Source organism: Notolepis coatsorum (assembly GCF_963971535.1).
Source record: "Notolepis coatsorum genome assembly, chromosome: 3".
NCBI classification, from domain to species: domain Eukaryota; kingdom Metazoa; phylum Chordata; class Actinopteri; order Aulopiformes; family Paralepididae; genus Notolepis; species Notolepis coatsorum.
This window is the reverse complement of record NC_140167.1, coordinates 1028325-1053430: the sequence shown is the minus strand read 5'-3', so window position 1 is coordinate 1053430 and position 25106 is coordinate 1028325. Positions and strand designations below refer to the sequence as shown.

The following is a 25106-nucleotide window of genomic DNA, read 5'->3' as shown; positions in this document are numbered from 1 at the left end:
TGTTTTTAGCCAGATACTCTTTTACTTGAGTACGATTTTGAGACGGTACCTGGTGCAGCTTCTCCTGCACCACCGGGACGCGTGTGAGCGGGCCGTTACCTGGTGCAGCTTCTCCTGCACCACCGGGACGCGTGTGAGCGGGCCGTTACCTGGTGCAGCTTCTCCTGCACCACCGGGACGCGTGTGAGCGGGCCGTTACCTGGTGCAGCTTCTCCTGCACCACCGGGACGCGTGTGAGCGGGCCGTTACCTGGTGCAGCTTCTCCTGCACCACCGGGACGCGTGTGAGCGGGCCGTTACCTGGTGCAGCTGCTCCTGCACCACCTGGACGCGTGTGAGCGGGCCGTTACCTGGTGCAGCTGCTCCTGCACCACCGGGACGCGTGTGAGCGGGCCGTTACCTGGTGCAGCTGCTCCTGCACCACCTGGACGCGTGTGAGCGGGCCATTACCTGGTGCAGCTGCTCCTGCACCACCGGGACGCGTGTGAGCGGGCCGTTACCTGGTGCAGCTTCTCCTGCACCACCGGGACGCGTGTGAGCGGGCCGTTACCTTCGGATGAGACGCTAAACTGAGGTCCTGACTGAATCTTGTCGTTAAAGAACCCAGGACGCCTATCGTAAAGACTAGGGGGTTCCCCGACGTTCCTGGCCAAATTCCCAATCAGGTCTCTGACATCAAGGCCACCTAATCATCCCTCCCCCCTTAATTGACTGACATCAATCCCTGTCTCCTGAGCCGTTCAGCCATTGTGTAGTGTGATGTGCGTCTGGTGCCAGTGTATGGTAGTCAGTGTGTAGTGTGATGTGTGCCTGGTGCCAGTGTATGGTAGTCAGTGTGTAGTGTGATGTGTGCCTGGTGCCAGTGTATGGTAGTCAGTGTGTAGTGTGATGTGTGCCTGGTGCCAGTGTATGGTAGTCAGTGTGTAGTGTGATGTGTGTCTGGTGTCAGTGTATGGTAGTCAGTGTGTAGTGTGATGTGTGCCTGGTGCCAGTGTATGGTAGTCAGTGTGATGTGTGCCTGGTGCCAGTGTATGGTAGTCAGTGTGTAGTGTGATGTGTGTCTGGTGCCAGTGTATGGTAGTCAGTGTGTAGTGTGATGTGTGCCTGGTGCCAGTGTATGGTAGTCAGTGTGTAGTGTGATGTGTGCCGGGTGTCAGTGTATGGTAGTCAGTGTGTAGTGTGATGTGTGCCTGGTGCCAGTGTATGGTAGTCAGTGTGTAGTGTGATGTGTGCCTGGTGCCAGTGTATGGTAGTCAGTGTGTAGTGTGATGTGTGCCTGGTGCCAGTGTATGGTAGTCAGTGTGTAGTGTGATGTGTGCCTGGTGCCAGTGTATGGTAGTCAGTGTGTAGTGTGATGTGTGCCTGGTGCCAGTGTATGGTAGTCAGTGTGTAGTGTGATGTGTGTCTGGTGCCAGTGTATGGTGGTCAGTGTGTAGTGTGATGTGTGCCTGGTGCCAGTGTATGGTAGTCAGTGTGTAGTGTGATGTGTGCCTGGTGCCAGTGTATGGTAGTCAGTGTGTAGTGTGATGTGTGCCTGGTGCCAGTGTATGGTAGTCAGTGTGTAGTGTGATGTGTGTCTGGTGCCAGTGTATGGTAGTCAGTGTGTAGTGTGATGTGTGTCTGGTGCCAGTGTATGGTAGTCAGTGTGTAGTGTGATGTGTGCCTGGTGCCAGTGTATGGTAGTCAGTGTGTAGTGTGATGTGTGTCTGGTGCCAGTGTATGGTAGTCAGTGTGTAGTGTGTGATGTGTGCCTGGTGCCAGTGTATGGTAGTCAGTGTGTAGTGTGATGTGTGCCTGGTGCCAGTGTATGGTAGTCAGTGTGTAGTGTGATGTGTGTCTGGTGCCAGTGTATGGTAGTCAGTGTGTAGTGTGTGATGTGTGCCTGGTGCCTGTGTATGGTAGTCAGTGTGTAGTGTGATGTGTGCCTGGTGCCAGTGTATGGTAGTCAGTGTGTAGTGTGATGTGTGCCTGGTGCCAGTGTATGGTAGTCATTGTGTAGTGTGATGTGTGCCTGGTGCCAGTGTATGGTAGTCAGTGTGTAGTGTGATGTGTGCCTGGTGCCAGTGTATGGTAGTCATTGTGTAGTGTGATGTGTGCCTGGTGCCAGTGTATGGTAGTCAGTGTGTAGTGTGATGTGTGCCTGGTGCCAGTGTATGGTAGTCAGTGTGTAGTGTGATGTGTGCCTGGTGCCAGTGTTAGGGTTTGTAACCGAACTACTAATTCTCACAGCCAGTGTATGGTAGTCATTGTGTAGTGTGATGTGTGCCTGGTGCCAGTGTATGGTAGTCAGTGTGTAGTGTGATGTGTGCCGGGTGCCAGTGTATGGTAGTCAGTGTGTAGTGTGATGTGTGCCGGGTGCCAGTGTATGGCAGCCATTGAGCCTGCGTGGCAAGGTAGGGTGCTACACAGTGGTGGTGAATAGGGTTGGGTACCTTTCACATTTGAATCGATACCGGTACCTTTTTTCTGTACTTTAGTCTCTAAACATTTTATCTACCTACCTCAGTTGTAAGAAACAAAAATCCAATCTTCAAATAATTTATTATCATTATTATTTATTTAGAACAATTTGTTAATATATATATATAATATATAATATTGCAGCGAGCATTGTCTGCATCTAGCTTTGTAAAGTGTAACCACACTTGCAACCGTTTTCGGCTTGTCATCGCCCGACTGCTTTGTTGTTGAATCAAGTCAGATCCTAGGTCAGCTGTATCGTGGACCTGAGCGTTGACGTGAACGTGCGGCACACTTCATAGGTTTCGTTTCGTGGTAAACTAAACGTTGACGTCATCGGACTTTTTCTTTACAGTACCGAAATGTGGCACCGGCGGATCTCACGTGATTCGGTACTTGGTAGTACCGACGTGATTCGGTCTGTACCCTTAAAAGTACCTGATTCGGGGGGCGGCTAGGTGGTGCAGTGGGCAAGGCGCTCACCACCAATGCAGGAGACGCTGGTTTCGAGCCCAGCTCTCCGCATTGCCATCAGCTTGGCTGGTCGTTCATACTAATACAACTGGCAGTATTAGGGGGTGAGAAGCTGATGGGTGGGGATCGGGCGTTGTGGACAGCGACTCCTACAGGTCGGTTGGTGCGCCTGCGCAGTAGAATCAGGAAGCGACGGGGGCGGCGTGTCCCTCCCACGCAGACCCTCGACGCTGAGAGATCGCGCTGTACAGGTGAAAATATGCGACAGCTGCCTCCTCGAGTACCGGAGGGGACACGTGATGCAAGGCTTCGTCCTCACTGCAGCCAGCTTGTGGGAGGCGTGGCCTAACAGCGTTCGAGACAGGGGAGGGTAGAATTGGACGATACGAAATTGGGGATGGGACAAAAATAGAAAATGGGAGAAAAAGTAGATAAAAAAAAAGAAAAGAGTACCTGATTCGGTCCCCCTCCCTAGTGGTGAAGGAGGCCAGTTCCACCCTACATTGTGGGGAGCGCTTTGAGTGTCTAGAAAAGCGCTATATAAATATAATGAATTATTATTATTATTATTATTATTATTACCTGGTGCAGCTTCTCCTGCACCGCCGGGATGCGTGTGAGCAGCTCGGCCCACTGGGTGTCGAGGCGTGCCAGCTCGGAGCGCAGCCCCGCCGTGTCCAGCCTCTTCAGCCGCAGCAGCTGGTTCCCCTCCGTCAGCACCGAGCTCCTCAGGCCGGAGCGGGCCTCCACCTCCTTGGAGAACTCCTGGTGCCACCACAACAACAACACCATGGGTACTAGTAACAATAATAATAACAACAACAACAACACCATGGGTACTAGTAACAATAATAACAACAACAACAACAACAACACCATGGGTACTACTACTAGTAACAATAATAACAACAACAACACCATGGGTACTAGTAACAATAATAACAACAACAACAACAACAACAACATGGGTACTAGTAACAATAATAATAATAACAACAACAACAACAACAACAACACCATGGGTACTAGTAACAATAATAACAACAACAACAACATGGGTACTAGTAACAATAATAATAATAACAACAACAACAACATGGGTACTAGTAACAACAATAACAACAACAACAACACCATGGGTACTAGTAACAATAATAACAACAACAACAACAACAACAACACCATGGGTACTAGTAACAATAATAATAATAATAACAACAACAACAACAACAACAACAACAACACCATGGGTACTAGTAACAATAATAACAACAACAACACCATGGGTACTAGTAACAACAACAACAACACCATGGGTACTAGTAACAATAATAACAACAACAACAACAACAACACCATGGGTACTAGTAACAATAATAACAACAACAACAACAACACCATGGGTACTAGTAACAATAATAATAATAATAACAACAACAACAACAACAACAACAACAACAACAACAACACCATGGGTACTAGTAACAATAATAACAACAACAACACCATGGGTACTAGTAACAACAACAACAACACCATGGGTACTAGTAACAATAATAACAACAACAACAACAACAACACCATGGGTACTAGTAACAATAATAACAACAACAACAACACCATGGGTACTAGTAACAATAACAATAACAACAACAACAACAACAACACCATGGGTACTAGTAACAATAACAACAACAACAACAACAACAACAACAACAACAACAACAACAACAACAACACCATGGGTACTAGTAACAATAATAATAACAACAACAACAACACCATGGGTACTAGTAACAATAATAACAACAACAACAACAACACCATGGGTACTAGTAACAATAATAACAACAACAACAACAACGACGACAACAACAACAACACCATGGGTACTAGTAACAATAATAACAACAACAACAACAACGACGACAACAACAACAACACCATGGGTACTAGTAACAATAATAACAACAACAACAACAACAACACCATGGGTACTAGTAACAATAACAACAACAACAACAACACCATGGGTACTAGTAACAATAATAACAACAACAACAACAACAACAACAACATGGGTACTAGTAACAATAATAACAACAACAACAACACCATGGGTACTAGTAACAATAATAACAACAACAACAACAACAACAACAACAACATGGGTACTAGTAACAATAATAATAACAACAACAACACCATGGGTACTAGTAACAATAATAACAACAACAACAACAACAACACCATGGGTACTAGTAACAATAATAATAACAACAACAACACCATGGGTACTAGTAACAATAATAACAACAACAACAACACCATGGGTACTAGTAACAATAATAACAACAACAACAACAACAACACCATGGGTACTAGTAACAATAATAACAACAACAACAACACCATGGGTACTAGTAACAATAATAATAACAACAACAACAACAACAACAACAACAACAACAACATGGGTACTACTACTAGTAACAATAATAACAACAACAACGACGATGACAACAACAACAACAACATGGGTACTAGTAACAATACTAACAACAACAACACCATGGGTACTAGTAACAATAATAACAACAACAACAACACCATGGGTACTACTACTAGTAACAACAACAACAACACCATGGGTACTAGTAACAATAATAACAACAACAACACCATGGGTACTAGTAACAATAATAATAACAACAACAACAACAACATGGGTACTAGTAACAATAATAACAACAACAACAACAACATGGGTACTAGTAACAATAATAACAACAACAACAACAACACCATGGGTACTACTACTAGTAACAACAACAACAACACCATGGGTACTAGTAACAATAATAATAACAACAACAACAACAACAACAACAACATGGGTACTAGTAACAACAACAACAACAACAACAACAACAACAACAACAACAACAACAACATGGGTACTACTATGTATGGATGGAAACATTTTCTGTTTTTTGCATCTTGACCAGAAGAAACTCAATGACAATCGACTATATTATTAGATCCATAGCTATAATATATAATATAGCTTTAGTGCTTTGAACACCGCCACGTATTACCATTCGTTTAAAGCGGTGGCCTTTCAACAGTAACAGTAAACAGCGCCCTCTGGCGCTGAAAGTGTTAACAATGATAGTAATGACAGCAACAACAACAACAACAACACTACTACAATAATAATAATAGTAATGACAGCAACAACAACAATGACAACAACATGGCTACTACTACTAACTATTATTATCAGTTCGGTTCTCAAAACCCTAATCTCACCTGTGAGGTCACACACCTGAAGGGGTTAATAGTGTAAATAGTGTTAGTCTCACCAGGAATGCGGAGAGGTGGTCCCGGACGCTCTCCAGCTCCTGAGGGACCAGCGCGGCCTGTGTGTTCCAGAAGTCCAGGCGCTGCAGAGCAGAACGCAGCCACTCACTGAGGTCACAGGACTCCCTCTGGTACCTGGGGGGTTAAACACACATGTGGAATCAGTTACCGTTCAGGCCATCAGAACCCTGAACACTGAACTCTCCACACACAAGTACACACACGAGCACACACACACACACATACACACACACACACACACACACACATACACACACACACACACACACACACACACACACACACACACACACACACACACACACACACACACACACACACGCTGCAACCGCTTTAAACAATCACTTTAAACTAAATGGAAAGGTCACTTTAAAGGAATGAGGAAAATAAAGGTCACTTTAAGGTAGAACCGATGTGGTTCTTGTGTATAGTATAGTTTAGATATAGTAAGTATAGCATAATGACATAGGGTTAAAACTGTATATTGTAGAGTAGTGCACATAGGACCCAGTGCCTTCTCAGGAATCTAGCATGTCTATTTGATCATGTCTTTTTATTATCTGTTTTTTATCTATTTTATTATTAGTATTATTGCACAATCGAAGCGGGCATGACCACCGGCATTTCACTGTATGCCCTGGTATGAATGTGACAAATAAACCTCTTGAATCTTGAGATGAACGTTCACTGAAGACAGATGGCACCGGTCAGTTGCCCCTAAAGTCTCTGACCTGGTCCAGTGCCTGAGGAGGGCGTCCAGGCGCTGCAGCTCCTTGGTGACCTTGGTGGTGTGGCTGAGCCAGTGTTCCCCCAGCAGGGTGAGCTGGGTCTCCAGCGCCGGGCAGCACACCGACAGCAGCAGCCGCTTGCCTTCCTCCAGGACCTGGTACAACTTAGGGTGGTGCTCCGTGAGTCTCCCCTTCAGGCCCTGCAGGGGGGGGCGAGAGAGGAGAGGTGGACCGAGGGGGAGAGGAGAGGTGGACCGAGAGGGGGGGGGGGACGAGGGAGGAGAGGTGGACCGAGGGGGAGAGGAGAGGTGGACCGAGAGGGGGGGGGGACGAGGGAGGAGAGGTGGACCGAGGGGGGGGGACGAGAGAGGAGAGGTGGACCGAGGGGGGAGAGGAAGATGAGAGAGGAGGAGAGGTGGACCGAGAGGGGGGGGGGACGAGGGAGGAGAGGTGGACCGAGGGGGGGGACGAGAGAGGAGAGGTGGACCGAGGGGGGAGAGGAAGATGAGAGAGGAGAGGTGGACCGAGGGGGGAGAGGAAGATGAGAGAGGAGAGGTGGAACGAGGGGGGAGAGGAAGATGAGAGAGGAGAGGTGGAACGAGGGGGGGGAGAGGAGAGGTGGAGCGAGGGGGGGGGGAGGAGAGGTGGAACGAGGGGGGGGAGAGGAAGTCAATTAAAAAATACATTATTTATTCCAAAGGGGCAATTATGAGGTCAGCATAGTAAAGAAAAACAAATATATATATATCAGAATAGATTAAATTAAAATGTATTGTCATCATACAGCACAAGTACAACGTAAAGAAGTTTGGCATCCAACCAGAGTGCAAATGTAACAGTAAAGTGCAACAGCAATATACAATGTACAGGTGATTAAACTGGATATAAAATATATAAATTAGTACTGAGTATAGTGCTAATCAGATGTACAGAGTTGTAGTATTAATATGTACAGTGATATATATATATATATTAGGGCTGCAACGATTAGTCGACATAATCGACGATGTCGATTATAAAAAATCGTCGACGAGGAATTGTTGCGTCGATTAGTCATAAAAAAATATATATCTTTTAATTTTAATTTTTTACTACCTATCTTTGTGAAAGTGGCTTCTCAGCTCTGGTCCAGCCAGCTGAAGACTTCTTAGCTTAACATAACAGAGTTTGGGGGAACTAATGGGCGGCTTTGGCTCAGGGGTAGAGCGGGTCGTCCAATGATCGAAGGGTTGGTGGTTCGAATCCCGCTCAAGCCCATGTCCATCCCATCGCCGTTGTGTCCTTGGGCAAGACACTTAACCTACTTGCCTCGTATGAATGTGTATGCATGTGAATGAATGTTGGTGGTGGTCGGAGGGGCCGTAGGCGATGATTATTCGCCACGCTTCCGTGAGTCTGCCTCAGGGCAGCTCTGGCTGCAATTGTAGCTTACCACCACCGGTATGACTGTGTATGAACGAAAAATGGACTCTGTGAAGCGCTCTGGGTGTCATGAAGAGCGCTATATAAATCCAAGTCATTATTATTATAACTGGGGATGTTGTTTGGTCCTGACAAGAGTCTCAAAGCAACTCTGAGGTCATGCTCAATGTCCAATCTGTTCCTCTGCTCTGTCTTCAGCTGGACCAGAGCTGAGAAGCCACTTTCACAAAGATAGGTAGTGCAAAAAAAAAAAAAAAAAATCTATTTTTTTTTTTCTTTCTTTCTTTCTTTTTTATATAACTGTTTTTCGATTAGTCGACTAATCGAAAAAATAATCGACAGATTAGTCGACTACCAAAATAGTCATTAGTTGCAGCCCTAATATATATATATTAGGGATGTCCGATATTATCGGCCGATATTGGCATTCAAATGTAATATCGGAAATTATCGGTTTACATTTTTTTTAAATAAAAATAAATAAATAAAATTACATTTATTTAACCTGTATTTACCCAGGCAAGCAAGTAAGAACAAATTCTTATTTTATTTATTGTGAAAAGTATGCATAATGTTGTGTTAATTCCACAACAAGAGATATGTAATGTTAATTACTAGGGACGTCCTGATCACGTTTTTTTGCTCCCGGTCCGATCCCGATCATGTGCTTTTGAATATCTACAGATACCGATCGTTCCCGATCCGATCAAATCTTTTTTTTTTTTTTTACTTTTTTTTATTATTCAACAAACATGACCATGTTCACGTCTTAAACTCATACTGAGGCCTTAGTTTTGGTTTTAAATTGCATATCATCATTCATTTATTTATTGTCACACAGAGCAGAAGAATTTTGCCAAAACAAACCAACCAGCTGCATAACGGCAGACCAGCCACACTCTCAGACCCAAACGCATTTCCTTTGATTTAATTATACATCAAATGATTTATGTCAAGGATTGCAATGCCTCACTTGAATGAAGTTAACTTTTCACCTGGATAACGTCAACATTCAGGGTGAATGTAATGTGAGAAATTGGGATAATTTTTTTTTTATTTTAATTTTTTTTTTTTTTTTTGGGTCTGAGAGTGTGGCTGGTCTGCCGTTCTGCAGCTGGATACTATTGGTTTGTTTTGGCAAAATTCTTCTGCTCTGTGTGACAATAATTTTTTTTTGCCGATCCCGATCTTCGGAAAATCACGTGATCGACCCCGATCCCGATCACGTGATCGGATAGGGACATCCCTATTAATTACCTGAAATTATTCTGTTTTTTTGTGGGGGAAACGCCGCATATATCGGTATCGGTTGATATCGGTATCGGAAATTAAGAGTTGGAGAATAACGGTGTATCGGATATCGGTAAAAAAGCCAATATTGAACATCCCTTATATATATTTTTATAATAAAATAAATAAGTACAGTTAACTAGTACTGAAGTGCATCATCAATTATATTGAATCGATTATTATTATTATTTAATTAAATTATAATTATATTACAGTGTTATTATAGTGTGAGTTTATCCAGATCTCTCTAGACAGGGCCTGAGGTGTGGTCCCAGCAATAGCAACCAGACCAAAACAATAAAAACTAGGGATGTTCAATATTGGCTTTTTTACCGATATCCGATATTGTCCAACTCTTAATTTCCGATACCGATATCAACCGATACCGATATATGCAGGGTTTCCCCCCCCAAAAAGATTCCGATATTACATTTTAATGCCAATATCGGCCGATAATATCGGACATCCCTAAAAGAAACTGTACCTGATACAGTGTGTTAGTGTGAAACTGTACCTGATACAGTGTGTTGGTGTGAAACTGTACCTGATACAGTGTGTTGGTGTGAAACTGTACCTGATACAGTGTGTTAGTGTGAAACTGTACCTGATACAGTGTGTTAGTGTGAAACTGTACCTGATACAGTGTGTTGGTGTGAAACGGTACCTGGTACAGTGTGTTGGTGTGAAACTGTACCTGATACAGTGTGTTGGTGTGAAACTGTACCTGATACAGTGTGTTGGTGTGAAACTGTACCTGATACAGTGTGTTGGTGTGAAACGGTACCTGGTACAGTGTGTTGGTGTGAAACTGTACCTGATACAGTGTGTTGGTGTGAAACTGTACCTGATACAGTGTGTTGGTGTGAAACTGTACCTGATACAGTGTGTTAGTGTGAAACTGTACCTGATACAGTGTGTTGGTGTGAAACTGTACCTGATACAGTGTGTTAGTGTGAAACTGTACCTGATACAGTGTGTTGGTGTGAAACTGTACCTGATACAGTGTGTTGGTGTGAAACTGTACCTGATACAGTGTGTTGGTGTGAAACTGTACCTGATACAGTGTGTTGGTGTGAAACTGTACCTGATACAGTGTGTTGGTGTGAAACTGTACCTGATACAGTGAGATCCGGTCGGCGAGCTTCTCCTCCGTCTCCTCCAGAAGGCCGACGGTGGGGATGGTACCCTCCACCGCCTCCAGCTGTCGGTACAGCGCCTGGTAATCCTGCACCAGACGGCACCAAGTCTGGCAAAACACAAAACAGCCGTGGTTAAATAAAGATTTCATTATTTAATGTATTAAATAATGAGAGACGACAACTTTGGCTTAACGACCTTACTGGTGATAATAAATGATAACTGTGAAACAAAAATATTCAATACAATCTAGATAATATTTATTTATTTATTAATACATTAATTGGCAAGCTTATTAAAAGTATATAGTCTCTGAGAGGCCCCCCCGAAAATAGCTTTGACACAGTAATCCTTTATATGTGTCTTTGTTGCTTAAAAGGGATAGTTCTTGTATGTCATAAATGTCTGGATGTAACAGTACTGTATATGTATGTCATGCATGTCATAAATGTCATTATGAATTGAAAATGGAGGACCCTGATGTAAACAAGATGAAAGTCGTTCTCTGGTCTGCATCCGCTTAACAATTGTGTGTATTGAGCCGTACTGTATTGTACCCATTCTGCAATCTGTTAATAAAGTTTTCAATCAATCAATCAATTCACAATTGTTTAACCCTATCCCTATTTCAGATAACACACGATAAGATAAGATATTCCTATATTGATCCCCTTGGGGAAATTCAGGGAAAACAATTTTTTTGGTGCATGCAAAGTCAATGGGGTCAAGCTCCTGTTTGTACAAGTTGAAAACTACTCGTTATCTTCAGTCAGCTTGTACAGACGGGAGCTTGACCCCATTGACTTTGCATTAGTTAGTGGCTAACCAAGTGGAGCTGTGTGTTCCAGTGTAAAGAACGGTATGGATTGTGATGAAAAAGGATTCTCAAGAGTCAAGAGTCAAGAGTCACTTTATTGTCCCATCAGCTGGGAAATTAGTCTTGTGCTTACACCCACTACAGCCACAGACACATACAGACAGACATGACACAACACAACTGACAAAAACAATACACAATATAAAAGATACAGTAAAGTACCTGCACAGCAGGATGTCTGGCAACACCACATTAGAATAGTATAATATTAATATTATAATATTATAGTATACACGATAATATAACAACCAAATATCCGTTATTCGATAGTTGCCCTTTATCTGGCACTATTTAAAAGTTTAACTGAGATTGGAATAAAGAGTTTTTAAACCTGTTTAGTCTCGAGCGTGGAACTCTAAACCTCCTCCCAGAGGGCAGTAGTTCATACTCGGCATGTAAGACATGAGGGGTCCCAGACTATTCTATTGGCTGGCCTTAGAGTAGCCTGTTCAAAAATACACTGCAGGGATGGGTGACCTTTCACCCCTATGATCTTCCATGCAGTCTGCATCAGACATTTACATTCTACTGATCGACACCATCATGGGTCGTAGGAAATAGGGCTAGGATAAAAAAAAAAAAAAAAAAAAAAAAGTGAACTACAGGTATCCCTTTAACTGGGGCTGAATTTGGTAAAAGTATAACTGAAGGTATTTCACAAGAATCACAGTTAAAGGAACACGCCAACATTATGTGAAATGCGCTTAGCGTGTTCTCCAGAGTCAGACAAGAAGATAGATACCAATTTCCTCTCTAAGGAAATTGGTATCTACCTTATTGACTGACTCTGGAGAAGACGGTGAGAGCATTTCCCATAATGTTGGTGTGGTCCTTTAACTTGCATGCTGTAACTCTCTCTCACCTCTAGGAGGCACTCCAGCTCCACCCCTCTGCTGTGGGCCTCCTTCAGGACCCCCTGAGCCCGGGCCAAGGTCTCCTCCAGGGCCTGGCTCTCCTTAGGCATCACCAGGCCGCTGATCTTCCTGAAGAACGTCTCCGTTAGGATCATGTGGGACTCCAGGCCCTGGAAGAACTCCTGTTGAAGCAAAACCACGTCATCAGACGGCAGCACAGAAACTCATCATCCAAACTCACCCCGACTCTGGAACACCCTCCCTCAGACTCTCCCTCACTCTCCACCTTCACATCCCGTCTCAAAACCCACCTGTTCTCCGTAGCATTTAACCTTCCCTACCCATAACCCCCCCCCCCCCCCCCCCCCCCCCCTCCATCCTGTTATTGTTGTGGCTCTATGTTCCTGTGTATTTCATACTGTTCCCTGTTTCCCCTTTGGTTCTATGTTTCTTTGTTTTTCTTTTCTTTCTGCCTACTGTCAGCGACTTCGGGTTACAGAGAAGCACTCTATAAATTAAATGTATTATTATTATTATTATTATTACAAGAACATGTATATGTGTATACCTTTATTTTTTGGTATTTACTTCATGGGCAACGTAAAAAACAATCGACAACAAATGTATCTGTATAGAGACTGCTATCAAATGGTTAAATGCATGCTGTTGCATTTCAGGCTGTGGGGTAGCTTTATGGAATGGACTACACGTGGAAACAAAACAGAGCAATAATATTGCACAGTTAAAAAATAGATACAAAAAAGAACTGAACAAATACAGAAGTGAGGAAGGACTAGATACGCTTTACTTCATTCTGCCCCTTCTCAAACGCATCCTTGTTTGTTTTTCTATGGATGAAGACAAACTCATTTACATTACTCATTTACATTTAGTCTTTACTGTGATTCATTTGTTGTGTTTGAGATTAATAAAGATAAATCAATCAATCAATCAATTGGCTGAATCCTCTCATATTGCCGTTTGGTGATGAATACAGTAGCATGCCTTTGGCCTCTCTGCAGATGTGTGTAATTGCTCTTTAAATAATACTGTTGAATTATTTACAAATGTCCAGTATTCATCCAGTGAACATCGCTGTATTCAGCGTCTCTTTAGCCTGGTGTGTGAATGGTTTACAGTGCAAAGGGTTCAGGTTAGTGTCTCTTTAGCCCGGTGTGTGAATGGTTTACAGTGCAAAGGGTTCGGGTTAGTGTAAGGTCTCTTTAGCCCGGTGTGTGAATGGTTTACAGTGCAAAGGGTTCGGGTTAGTGTAGCGTCTCTTTAGCCCGGTGTGTGAATGGTTTACAGTGCAAAGGGTTAGTGTTAGTGTAGCGTCTCTTTAGCCCGGTGTGTGAATGGTTTACAGTGCAAAGGGTTCAGGTTAGCGTCTCTTTAGCCCGGTGTGTGAATGGTTTACAGGTCAAAGGGTTCGGGTTAGTGTAGCGTCTCTTTAGCCCGGTGTGTGAATGGTTTACAGTGCAAAGGGTTCGGGTTAGTGTTAGTGTAGCGTCTCTTTAGCCCGGTGTGTGAATGGTTTACAGTGCAAAGGGTTCAGGTTAGTGTTAGTGTAGCGTCTCTTTAGCCCGGTGTGTGAATGGTTTACAGTGCAAAGTGAATCCTACCTCACATTTAGTCATTTAGCTGAAACGCCTTTATCCAAAGCGACTTACAAGTTCTGTACGACAAGTCATCAGGAAGGAACTCTATCAGCTGAGTAACAATGTTCATCAAAGTGCTGAGTGCTACAGTGTGGGTTAGTTTATTAGGACAAGTGCATGACAGTAAGGTTAGTCAGGGTTAAAGGTCGGACGGACCTTGTGTTTGTCCAGGAGGTTCTGAACCTCCTCCACGGAGCCGGCGACGATCCTCTGGTCGGCGGCCATCTTGTCCTGCGCCGTGTCCACCAGGTCGGCCAGGTCCTGTAGGGCCCGTTCGTACTGAGCCTTCAGAGCCATGTTCTGGTTCAGCCCGCTGCGCCGCGAGCCCACCGTCAGCACCAGCTCCTCGTACGCATCCTGGAACACACACACACACACACACAGAACACACACACACACACACACACACACACACACACACACACACACACAGAACACACACACACACACACACACAGAACACACACACACACACAGAACACACACACGCAGACACACACACACCACACACGCAGACACACACACAGAACACACACACACAGAACACACACACACCACACACGCAGACACACACACAGAACACACACACACAGAACACACACACACAGAACACACACACACACACAGAACACACACAGAACACACACACCACACACACACACACACAGACAGAACACACACAACACACACACACAGAACACACACAGAACATGCAGACACGCACACCACGCACGCACACACACACACCACGCACACACACATTTACTATATGTTTCATTTATGTTTGAACATTTAGTGGGTGGTGGGTATTGCCAGAGAGCTTATGGATAATTGTGATTTGATTACTCCTTAGTCGGGGTGTGAAGGTACACGTATCCGTACCGTACCGTTTCAGTGAGTACCGTACCGTACCGAGCGGCTGTGTACCGAACGAATACAACGGTATGTTAACCACTAACGACCGCCCACCGGGGGCTGTTTTTTTCACAATCTAATATAATAATTTTTTTATTTTTTATTTAACAAATCAATTATTAATTTCAATATAGAATATTCGTTGACAGCCCTACAAGTACAATTAGTTGCTGCACACTACATCACCCCTGAGTGGAACATGGAAAGCCAAACTTTCCCCCACTGTACTGAACCGTGACTTCAAAACAGAGGTACGTACTGAACCGTGGACTTTGTGTACCGTTACACCCCTACTCCTTAGTGCAATAAAATGTCAATATTAATTATACATTTTTAATAAATGTATCAATCACTGGGTACAATTTTAAACCTGGAGTTTCGAGTCCAATTTCTTGCATTACATTTTATAGATTCAATATTATGGGAGAAAGTGTTATATAATATACTGCTCAGCACTATTTGAAACAGCAGCCAACAACGAGCCCTACTGTATCAGTGATGATGTCAGACAGGGTACAGTGTGATGATGTCAGAGAGGGTACAGTATGATGATGTCACAGGGTACAGTATGATGATGTCACAGGGTACAGTACCTGCAGCTTCAGCAGCTCATTGGTTGATATTTGATCTGCTTGTAACGCGGCTCCTTTGGTCTTCAGGTCCGTGATCCTCAGTTCAAAGTCTTTCAGACTGTCTTCTGCGTCAGCGATGACCTGACAGACAACGACATATATATATATATAAAGGTATTGTTTTTATTGACCTATAGTCCATTCATGCTGAGTGAATCAGTTCCCCCAGCCACATTTGTGTATTCAAAATTTTTTAGGGAATTAACTGATAGAACATTTATCGAAAATTAATCGAATCTAATCGAATCTAATCGTGGTCAAGTGAAGAGATTTCATGATGCATTGAATCGTTGCCTGAAGAATCGTAATCGAATCGAATCGTTGTGAGGTCGAATCGTTACACCCCTAGTTTGTAACCTTTGCTAAATGATATACTGAATTAGGTTTCTTCTTTGTATTTTAAAATGTTTTGTGTGTAAATTATGTAATGTAAAAAGGGTAGGCAATTATAAGCCTCGGCTTCAGCCTACACCTTTTCGGTCATTTTATTTTTTTCGTTTTTTTGGAAGTTCTACTACTATGCTTTGTAAAAAAAAAAGACAGAAATAAAATCATTCATTTATTCATTCATTCATTATTCACAGTCATGAGTCACGACAATAGAAAGAAACTGTATTTTGTGTGTGTGTGTACGTGCTATCTGAATATACCTGCATATAATTATTCTATATACCTACTTATACGCCTGCATATTACTCTGTATGATAGCATGTACAATAATGCTGTATATGCCATATATATATTATTACCGTATATATATATATATATATATATATATATATATATATATATATATATATATATATATATATATCCACATTTATCTGTACATACATACAGTATCCTGCATATAATCCTTTTTACATATCTGTAGATACTATATCTATATCTGTACATATCTCTTACTAGTTACGCTGCTGGCCAGTATGACTTAATACCATAGTGCCTTTATACCTGTATCACTGTACATATTAATACTACAACTCGGTACATACATCTGATTAGCACTATACCCAGTAGTACTAATTAATATATTTTATACCCAGTTTAATCACCTGTACATTGTATATTACTATTGTACTTTACTGTTACATTTGCACTTTGATTGGATGGCAAACTTATTTTCGTTGTACTGTACTTGTGCTGTATGATGCCAATACATTTGAATTAGGGATGCTCGATATTGGCTTTTTTACCGATACGATATACCGATATTGTCCAACTCTTAATTTCCGATACTGATATCAACCGATATCAACCGATACCGATATATGCAGGGTTTCCCCCCCCCAAAAAATGGAATAATTTCAGGTATTTAACATTACATATCTCTTGTTGTGGAATTAACACAACATTATGCATACTTTTGACAATAAATAAAATCAGAATTTGTTCTTACTTGCTTGCCTGGGTAAATAACGGTTATAGAAATGTAAAAAAAAGAAAAAAACATTTTTATTTTATTTTTTGAAAACTGATACCGATATTTTCCGATATCACATTTTAAAGATTTATTTTTTGGCATTTAATCGCTTTATTGCTACTGGACAGTCTAGTAGAGAAAGACAGAGGAGGAATGGGAGACAGAGTGGGGGGAAGACATTCTGCAAATAACGACGGGTTCGGGAGTCGAACCCGGGTCGGCCGTGTCGCGGCTGAGCGCGCTATGTGGTTCGCCACTGGGGCGCCCCTCGATATCACATTTTAATGCCGATATCGGCCGATAATATCGGTAGACCGATAATATCGGACATCCCTAATTTGAATCTAATCTAATCTAATCTAATCTAATCTAACCTAACATGCATGTGTGTGTGTGTGGAGCTGCTCACCTCCAGCTGCCTGAAGGCTGGTTGATCCATGGCTCCAGCCAGCGTCTGTAGGATCTGGCACTTAGTCTCGATGAGGGCCGTGTGGAGGAGACGCAGCTCCATCTGCATCAGTCAAACAGCAGATCAATGAGAACTCAACCACTAGAGATTAGATACAGACCAACAAGTATACAAGTCATATCAATAGATTAATGAAACAGACGTTTTTAATGTGCGTTAAAGGTTATTAGCAGTTGCTATGACAGCGGTCACATAGGAACGAGGAGAGGGGCGGGCCCGTCGTTGCTATGACGAAGATCATATAAATCTAACAGTGGTTCCGGGTAAGGGCAGACTAAAAAACGAATCCCACAGGAGAGAAGAAACCATCAGAGACTCTCATCCCTCTCACCCTCGCCGGTGGGGGGGGGGGGGAAATGACACATCATCATTAGCTTCGGCTAACGGGAGAAGGGTTCTGGCTAACGACAAGGCCTTAGCCACTATTGGACTGAACAGCAGAAGAGACGATAGCAAGGACAATACAATCTGATAACATCTGAGCTGAGGCTTTTGTTTATGTAATAAACAACGTTTTTCAAGAAAAGGTACTACGCGGCCTAGTGTCAAATTCTTATGGTTACGGAGTTGCATTAAAGGGGAATGACAAAGATTGTTACAGCCAGTATGACGAGACAGAGAGAAATAAACACAACGCAGACCCGACATGACGACAACGGATGGAGAGGTGATAACACAAGCCAACAGATGAGGAGGTGATACTGGCTGAACCATCAGGATCTAATCTAAAGGGTCGAGATTAGATTAGGTTGAGACGACGATGCCAACGGTGGTTAAAGACAATGGGGCTGGAGACAGGCAGTGCCAAGGCCATGAGAGAGGCCATGAGAGGGCACAGCAACCGAGCGGAACCATGGACGCCAGACAACGTTGAAGAGAAAAAACGTGAGTGTGTCTCACGCTAGGGGTCTTAGCATTATCTAACCTCGCAAGCCAATAAAAACGAACAAATATGCATCCGTAAACATAATTAACATACACCTAGGCCAGCATATGTGAAGACAAACAGAGATATGAATGAGTGATCTGGCGGGAGGGGGTGATGTGTATTACAGAGAGAGGCAGGGCTGCACGGTTTTGTTTTGGGAGAGTCGCAGCGGCAGGGAGGTGTTATCTGAAAGGGAACCAAAACAGCCATAGATGACGAAAGAAAGCAAAATAGAGCAGAATCGTATGTAGGAGATGAGAAGAGAGGCAAAGGAGCGACATCATATTTAGTTGATTACTGTTCAAACACAGAAAGCAGGAAGCGGGACTGTGAGGTGAAGGGAGCAGTGAACAACGTTACGGGTGTGGTCGGTAGCGAGAAAGCTTTAAAGGGACAGTGCGGGAAAAAAAAAGAAAAAGCCAGTTTCGTGTCTCCACAGTAATACAGAGCCAGGGCTCTGAAGGTCGTCAGCTTGGAACAGAAACACCACGAGATAACCAGAGAGACCCAGAGACAGGGACTCGTACAAGTGAGATAAGATGAGAGGAAGCAGGTTTCGGGCCTACGGAGGGGAGTTTGACAACAAAACGGAGCAGACAAGATGGCTGTAAGGCTCCACGAGGAGATAAGAACGAACTAGAGACACGTCAGCTAAAGTACTCTAGACTGAGTTGGCCGCCATCTAGGGGTGGGAGTGGGACTGTCTCTGCAACCCTTTAATGGCGGAGGGGGGGGGGGGGGGGTAGTGCAGGGAAGTGATCAGGAAATGATGACAGAGTGATTCCATATGTCTCTACTACCATCTAGTGGCAGAGTGGGGGAGTGACTCCAGATTACTGGACCAAGTACAAAGGGTACTATTATTATAGTAATACTAGTGATTCCAGTTATAAGAGTTTAATTTAATTAAATAGTTTAATTTTATTCAAATTACCAACTGCTTGTGGGTATACACGGTGGTGTATGTTAGAACTTTGTAAAGGAACTCAAAGTGTTTAGAGTGACGCACAGCTCCGGGGCGACGGACTGCTCTGTGTTTAGGATAGAGCGACACACAGCTTCAGGGCGACGGTACTGCTCTGTGTTTAGGATAGAGCGATGCACAGCTCCGGGGCGACGGTACTGCTCTGTGTTTAGGATAGAGCGACGCACAGCTTCAGGACGACGGTACTGCTCTGTGTTTAGGATAGAGCGATGCACAGCTCCGGGGCGACGGTACTGCTCTGTGTTTAGGATAGAGCGACGCACAGCTTCAGGACGACGGTACTGCTCTGTGTTTAGGATAGAGCGATGCACAGCTCCGGGGCGACGGAACTGCTCTGTGTTTAGGATAGAGCGACGCACAGCTCCAGGGTGACGGAACTGCTCTGTGTTTAGGGTAGAGCGACGCACAGCTCCAGGGTGACGGAACTGCTCTGTGTTTAGGGTAGAGCGACGCACAACTCCAGGGCGACGGTACTGCTCTGTGTTTAGGATAGAGCGACGCACAACTCCAGGGCGACGGAACTGCTCTGTGTTTAGGATAGAGCGACGCACAGCTCCGGGGCGACGGTACTGCTCTGTGTTTAGGATAGAGCGACGCACAGCTTCAGGACGACGGTACTGCTCTGTGTTTAGGATAGAGCGATGCACAGCTCCGGGGCGACGGAACTGCTCTGTGTTTAGGATAGAGCGACGCACAGCTTCAGGACGACGGAACTGCTCTGTGTTTAGGATAGAGCGACGCACAGCTTCAGGACGACGGAACTGCTCTGTGTTTAGGATAGAGCGATGCACAGCTCCGGGGCGACGGAACTGCTCTGTGTTTAGGATAGAGCGACGCACAGCTTCAGGACGACGGTACTGCTCTGTGTTTAGGGTAGAGCGATGCACAGCTCCAGGGTGACGGAACTGCTCTGTGTTTAGGATAGAGCGACGCACAGCTCCAGGGTGACGGAACTGCTCTGTGTTTAGGGTAGAGCAACGGACAGCTCTGTTGTTGTTTAGAGCGACGGACTGCTCTGTTGTATGTTAGAGCGACAAACTGCTCTGTTGTATGTTAGAGCGATGCTCTGTTGTATGTTATTAATATGATAATATTGATAGACAAGTTAATTAAATAGAGTTTAATTATACAATGGATGAAATAAGAACTTCACAGAGAGATGAGGTGCAGTTAATTAACGAGGTTAAGGTGGAAAATAACGAGGGAGTTTAATTTCCAGTTGCGCCTTCTCACACCTGATAAATAGGCAAGAGTTTTCAGATGACACAGTCACCAGAAAGAACTGGCGTGGGCTGGGGGCCAATCGTGGGACGAAGATAGGGCGACGGAAGTGGGTATCGGTAGCTGCTGGTGTCACGACGGAAGACGACAAACAGGGAACCGCCCTGTAGGACAGAGATGGGTGTTTGAGAAGGTGGTAGACTAATAGATAACGGTAGCGCCATGGGCTGTATGACACTCACAATGTCAACACAGTCTGAAAGGGCGTGGCCATGGCAGGGGCTTGCAGAGAAAATATATATAGAGAACTGGAGAGGACAGTGGAATGAGCTGCAAGTCCAAAGCCATGGTATAATAGAAAACACAAGGGAAAGTCGAGTGTACAGAAGACTGCTGGTGTTGTTTTTCTGCTTTCAGAGTCTGGAGATGACCGACAGCGAGCGAGGGAGGACCATCGACGGGGGTGGAGACGGTCAACGGGGCGGAGACCAGCGGTCGCAGGTGGTGTTGCCCAGGGGCAGACATCGGAGGGGGCTTTCCTGCGGAGACGCTGTGTCGAGGCGTTTTGAAACAACAGAGCATTGGCGGGTGTATTGATGAATCATGGACAAACAGGGACTTCCTTTCAGAGTCAATCAAGAGACAGCATGAAGATGACAGCGTGAAGTCCTGTGTGTTTATTGATAATAATTTACAGAAGTAAGAGATGATTTATATATGGATATATAAGATAGAGATATATAAGGTATATATATATAGGGGGGGGGAATTCATGACAATTTCCTGTAGTATGTTTAATATAGTCCTCTCGGGACAGATAAACCATTCCTCTAGCAGGATCAAGGGAGGGGAAAGGTGAGTTTAGCTCGGGACCACAAAGAAAAGAGGGTTTCCTATCTGAAGAGAATAATTCCCAAAGGGGAAAAATGGACATTGCAATGGGTGCGGAAAACAATAAAACAACAAGATAGAATTATTGGGAGCAGACTAAGGGGCCCTAATTGTTATGAGTCGTTGGATGGTTTTGGTGGACTGTTTCGGTTCCCTTTGTGCACGAAGGGAGGCGCAAACAGACATCAGACAGCAAGATTACTGGGTTGACCGTGGGCCGTCTTCATTTCTTGTGCACGAGAGATGAGGTTGGTTCGCTTCAACAAGTCTATTTTTGGTATAATCGTTTCGAAACCAAATAATGATTTATGATTCTGAAGGTTGATTTAGAATCAAAGGGGGGAGTGAAGGAAAACAGTGTTTTTCAATGTATGTAATGTATGTAATGTATATTGGGGGGAGATGACAGCATCTAACGGTGCTAGGTCAGAGAGGTGGATGTGCAGGGTGGTGGGGACAGGAGAGATAATCACTGTATTTAGCAGCAGACTGAGATAGAGCTCAGGGCATGCTGCATTCCATCGGTACACAACAACTGATAAGAAATGGCAGCAGGCGATGGAGAGTTTGACATTAATGAAACGGACGTTTTTAATGTGTGTTAAAGGTTATTAGCAGTTGCTATGACAGCGGTCACATAGGAACGAGGAGAGGGGCGGACCCGTCGTTGCTATGACGAAGATCATATAAATCTAACAGTGGTTCCGGGTAAGGGCAGACTAAAAAACGAATCCCACAGGAGAGAAGAAACCATCAGAGACTCTCATCCCTCTCACCCTCGCCGGTGGGGGGGGGGGGAATGACACATCATCATTAGCTTCGGCTAACGGGAGAAGGGTTCTGACTAACGACAAGGCCTTAGCCACTATTGGACTGAACAGCAGAAGAGACGATAGCAAGGACAATACAATCTGATAACATCAGAGCTGAGGCTTTTGTTTATGTAATAAACAACGTTTTTCAAGAAAAGGTACTACGCGGCCTAGTGTCAAATTCTTATGGTTACGGAGTTGCATTAAAGGGGAATGACAAAGATTGTTACAGCCAGTATGACGAGACAGAGAGAAATAAACACAACGCAGACACGACACGATGACAACGGATGGAGAGGTGATAACACAAGCCAACAGATGAGGAGGTGATACTGGCTGAACCATCAGGATCTAACAGGGGGGACATATCATATTTTTCTCAGGATGGCGGGGACATGTCCCCCCTGTCCCCCGTGGGATTTCCGCGCCTGACCATATCGCAATGTATTTTGAATCGCAATACTATCGTATCGTGACTAAAGTATGGTGATAATATGGTATGGTGACTAAAGTATGGTGATAATATGGTATGGTGAGGCCTCTGGTGATTCCCACCCCTAGTGACTAGTCTCACCCGGTAGTCTGTGAGCTCGTGCATCTTGGTCCTCATGTGTTCACAGCGTCGTCCCAGAGCGGAGCCCAGGGTGCCCAGTCTGTCCTTCAGGAAGTCCAGGGTGTCCTCAAGCAGGACCTTGTCCTCGTCCCTCAGCCCCAAGGGTCCGGCCATCAGCACCTTGCTGTGTCCCACCTCCTCGCTCACCTCCCTCACATCCTTCCCCATGGTCTGCAGACGAGACAAGGCGTGTTATTGTTTTATTGTGGATCCCCATTAGTCTACACCAAAGAGAGACTACTCTTCCTGGGGTCCAAACATTTAAAATACAAACACAAACAAAAGTTAAATAAAATATAAAACCACAAACATTGAAGTACTCACAAGAAAACATCACAACAAACAAAACAAGTGAATCAAAGCTCACTCAATATTCATAAGTCAGATATCACAATTCTCCAACCATAAAATACATATTCCATAATCAGTCCATAAGAACAAAACAGATACAAATCATTTAAATGATTTTAACTCATAATATAGCATCACTTTTCTCAAGTCACCGATCACCTTTATATTTCCATACTCATTTCCATAATAAGTCAATTACCTAAATGTATCTCGTTATTCCTGAGCGTAATTTCTAACTTTTTTTTAAACATACATTTGTTCCTTACCATAGTTATATTTCTCAGTATACTATTCCAATAAGCAACTGCTCTATACATTACCGTCTTTTTCAGAGCATTTTGTTTGTTGTAAACATGTGTAGTAACAATATCTATACAAGTTCTGTACGACAAGTCATCAGGAAGAGCACAACTCTATTAGCGGAGTAACAATGTTCATCAAAGTGTTGAGTGCTACAGTGTAGGTTAGTTCGTTTTTTTTTATATATCTTTTTTTCATTTCAGATAATGGTTGAAGAAGTGCGTCTTTAGTCGACGGCGAAATATTTAGTAATTCAGCTGAGGCTTTTATTCAAAGCGTCTTACAAGTTGTGAACAACAGGTCAGCAGGAAGGGGACAACGCTGGCAGCTAAGGGTCAGTAAGATTGTTTGTCAAACAGTGTTGAACTTGAGTGCTACAGTCTTGAGTGGATAGTAGTATAGACATATTAGCATAGTAGGTAGTCATATAGGCCTAATAGCGTGGTAGGTAGTAGTATAGACATATTAGCATATTAGTATAGACATATAGCATACTAGGTAGTAGTATAGACATATTAGCATAGTAGGTAGTAGTATAGACATATAGCATAGTAGGTAGTAATATAATAATAATACTAATTCATTACATTTATTTTGCTTTTATTTTAAATGTGTTGGACCTTATGGTGTTCTTGTTTTGTTCTTGACTTATTGTTATGTTTCTTCTTGACTTGTTTAAAGAAGACGTGTCCGGCCCATGGAGACATTAACGTGTGTTGTCGGGCCTTACAAATACATTTGATTTGATTTGATTTATATAGCGCTTTTCTAGACACTCAAAGCACTAAGATTTCCCCTCAGGAACAATAAAGATCTTATCGTTCGTTTTCTTTTCATAACCATTCTGTAACATTTGTTTTTTTGCTAAGATAATAGAATCTCATTGTCCAGAGATTGATTGAAGTTTATTTCAAACATGCACCATAACAAACAAACATCAAGTACATATATAGCCTTAAGCCGTTCAAATAATAAATGTATATACAAAATTAAAAAGAACAAACTAAAAAGTCTAACTATATATATTTTTTTATCATTTACATATTTGAAAAGGAGTGGGAAGAAGCATATACCCCTATTTACTCATCAGAACATACTATATTATATTTACTAATTCATATATTACTAGACTTATATTGAAAAAAATGTACTTAGTTAACAATTTTTTTTTAATAATACCTTATTAATATTTGCCAAAACTGTATGTTGCACTGTATAGTTCCTCTAGCCATTTTCTATACATATATACAACTATATACCTACATATGCACATTTATATATGC

At 43.3% G+C, this 25106-nt stretch overlaps 1 protein-coding gene across 1 annotated transcript in view; it reads right to left on the bottom strand.

Moving 5' to 3' along the window:
- Positions 1-25106, bottom strand: part of syne1b (spectrin repeat containing, nuclear envelope 1b) — a gene marked incomplete at its 5' end in the record, with an annotated part of 448744 nt that overhangs the window by 75414 nt on the left and 348224 nt on the right. The window contains 10 exon segments of the mRNA XM_084310306.1: positions 50-64; positions 3516-3698; positions 6299-6431; positions 7049-7245; positions 10872-11003; positions 12634-12807; positions 14440-14640; positions 15792-15911; positions 17663-17764; positions 23134-23343. Of these exon segments, the coding sequence (XP_084166432.1) occupies positions 50-64; positions 3516-3698; positions 6299-6431; positions 7049-7245; positions 10872-11003; positions 12634-12807; positions 14440-14640; positions 15792-15911; positions 17663-17764; positions 23134-23343 (1467 nt within the window).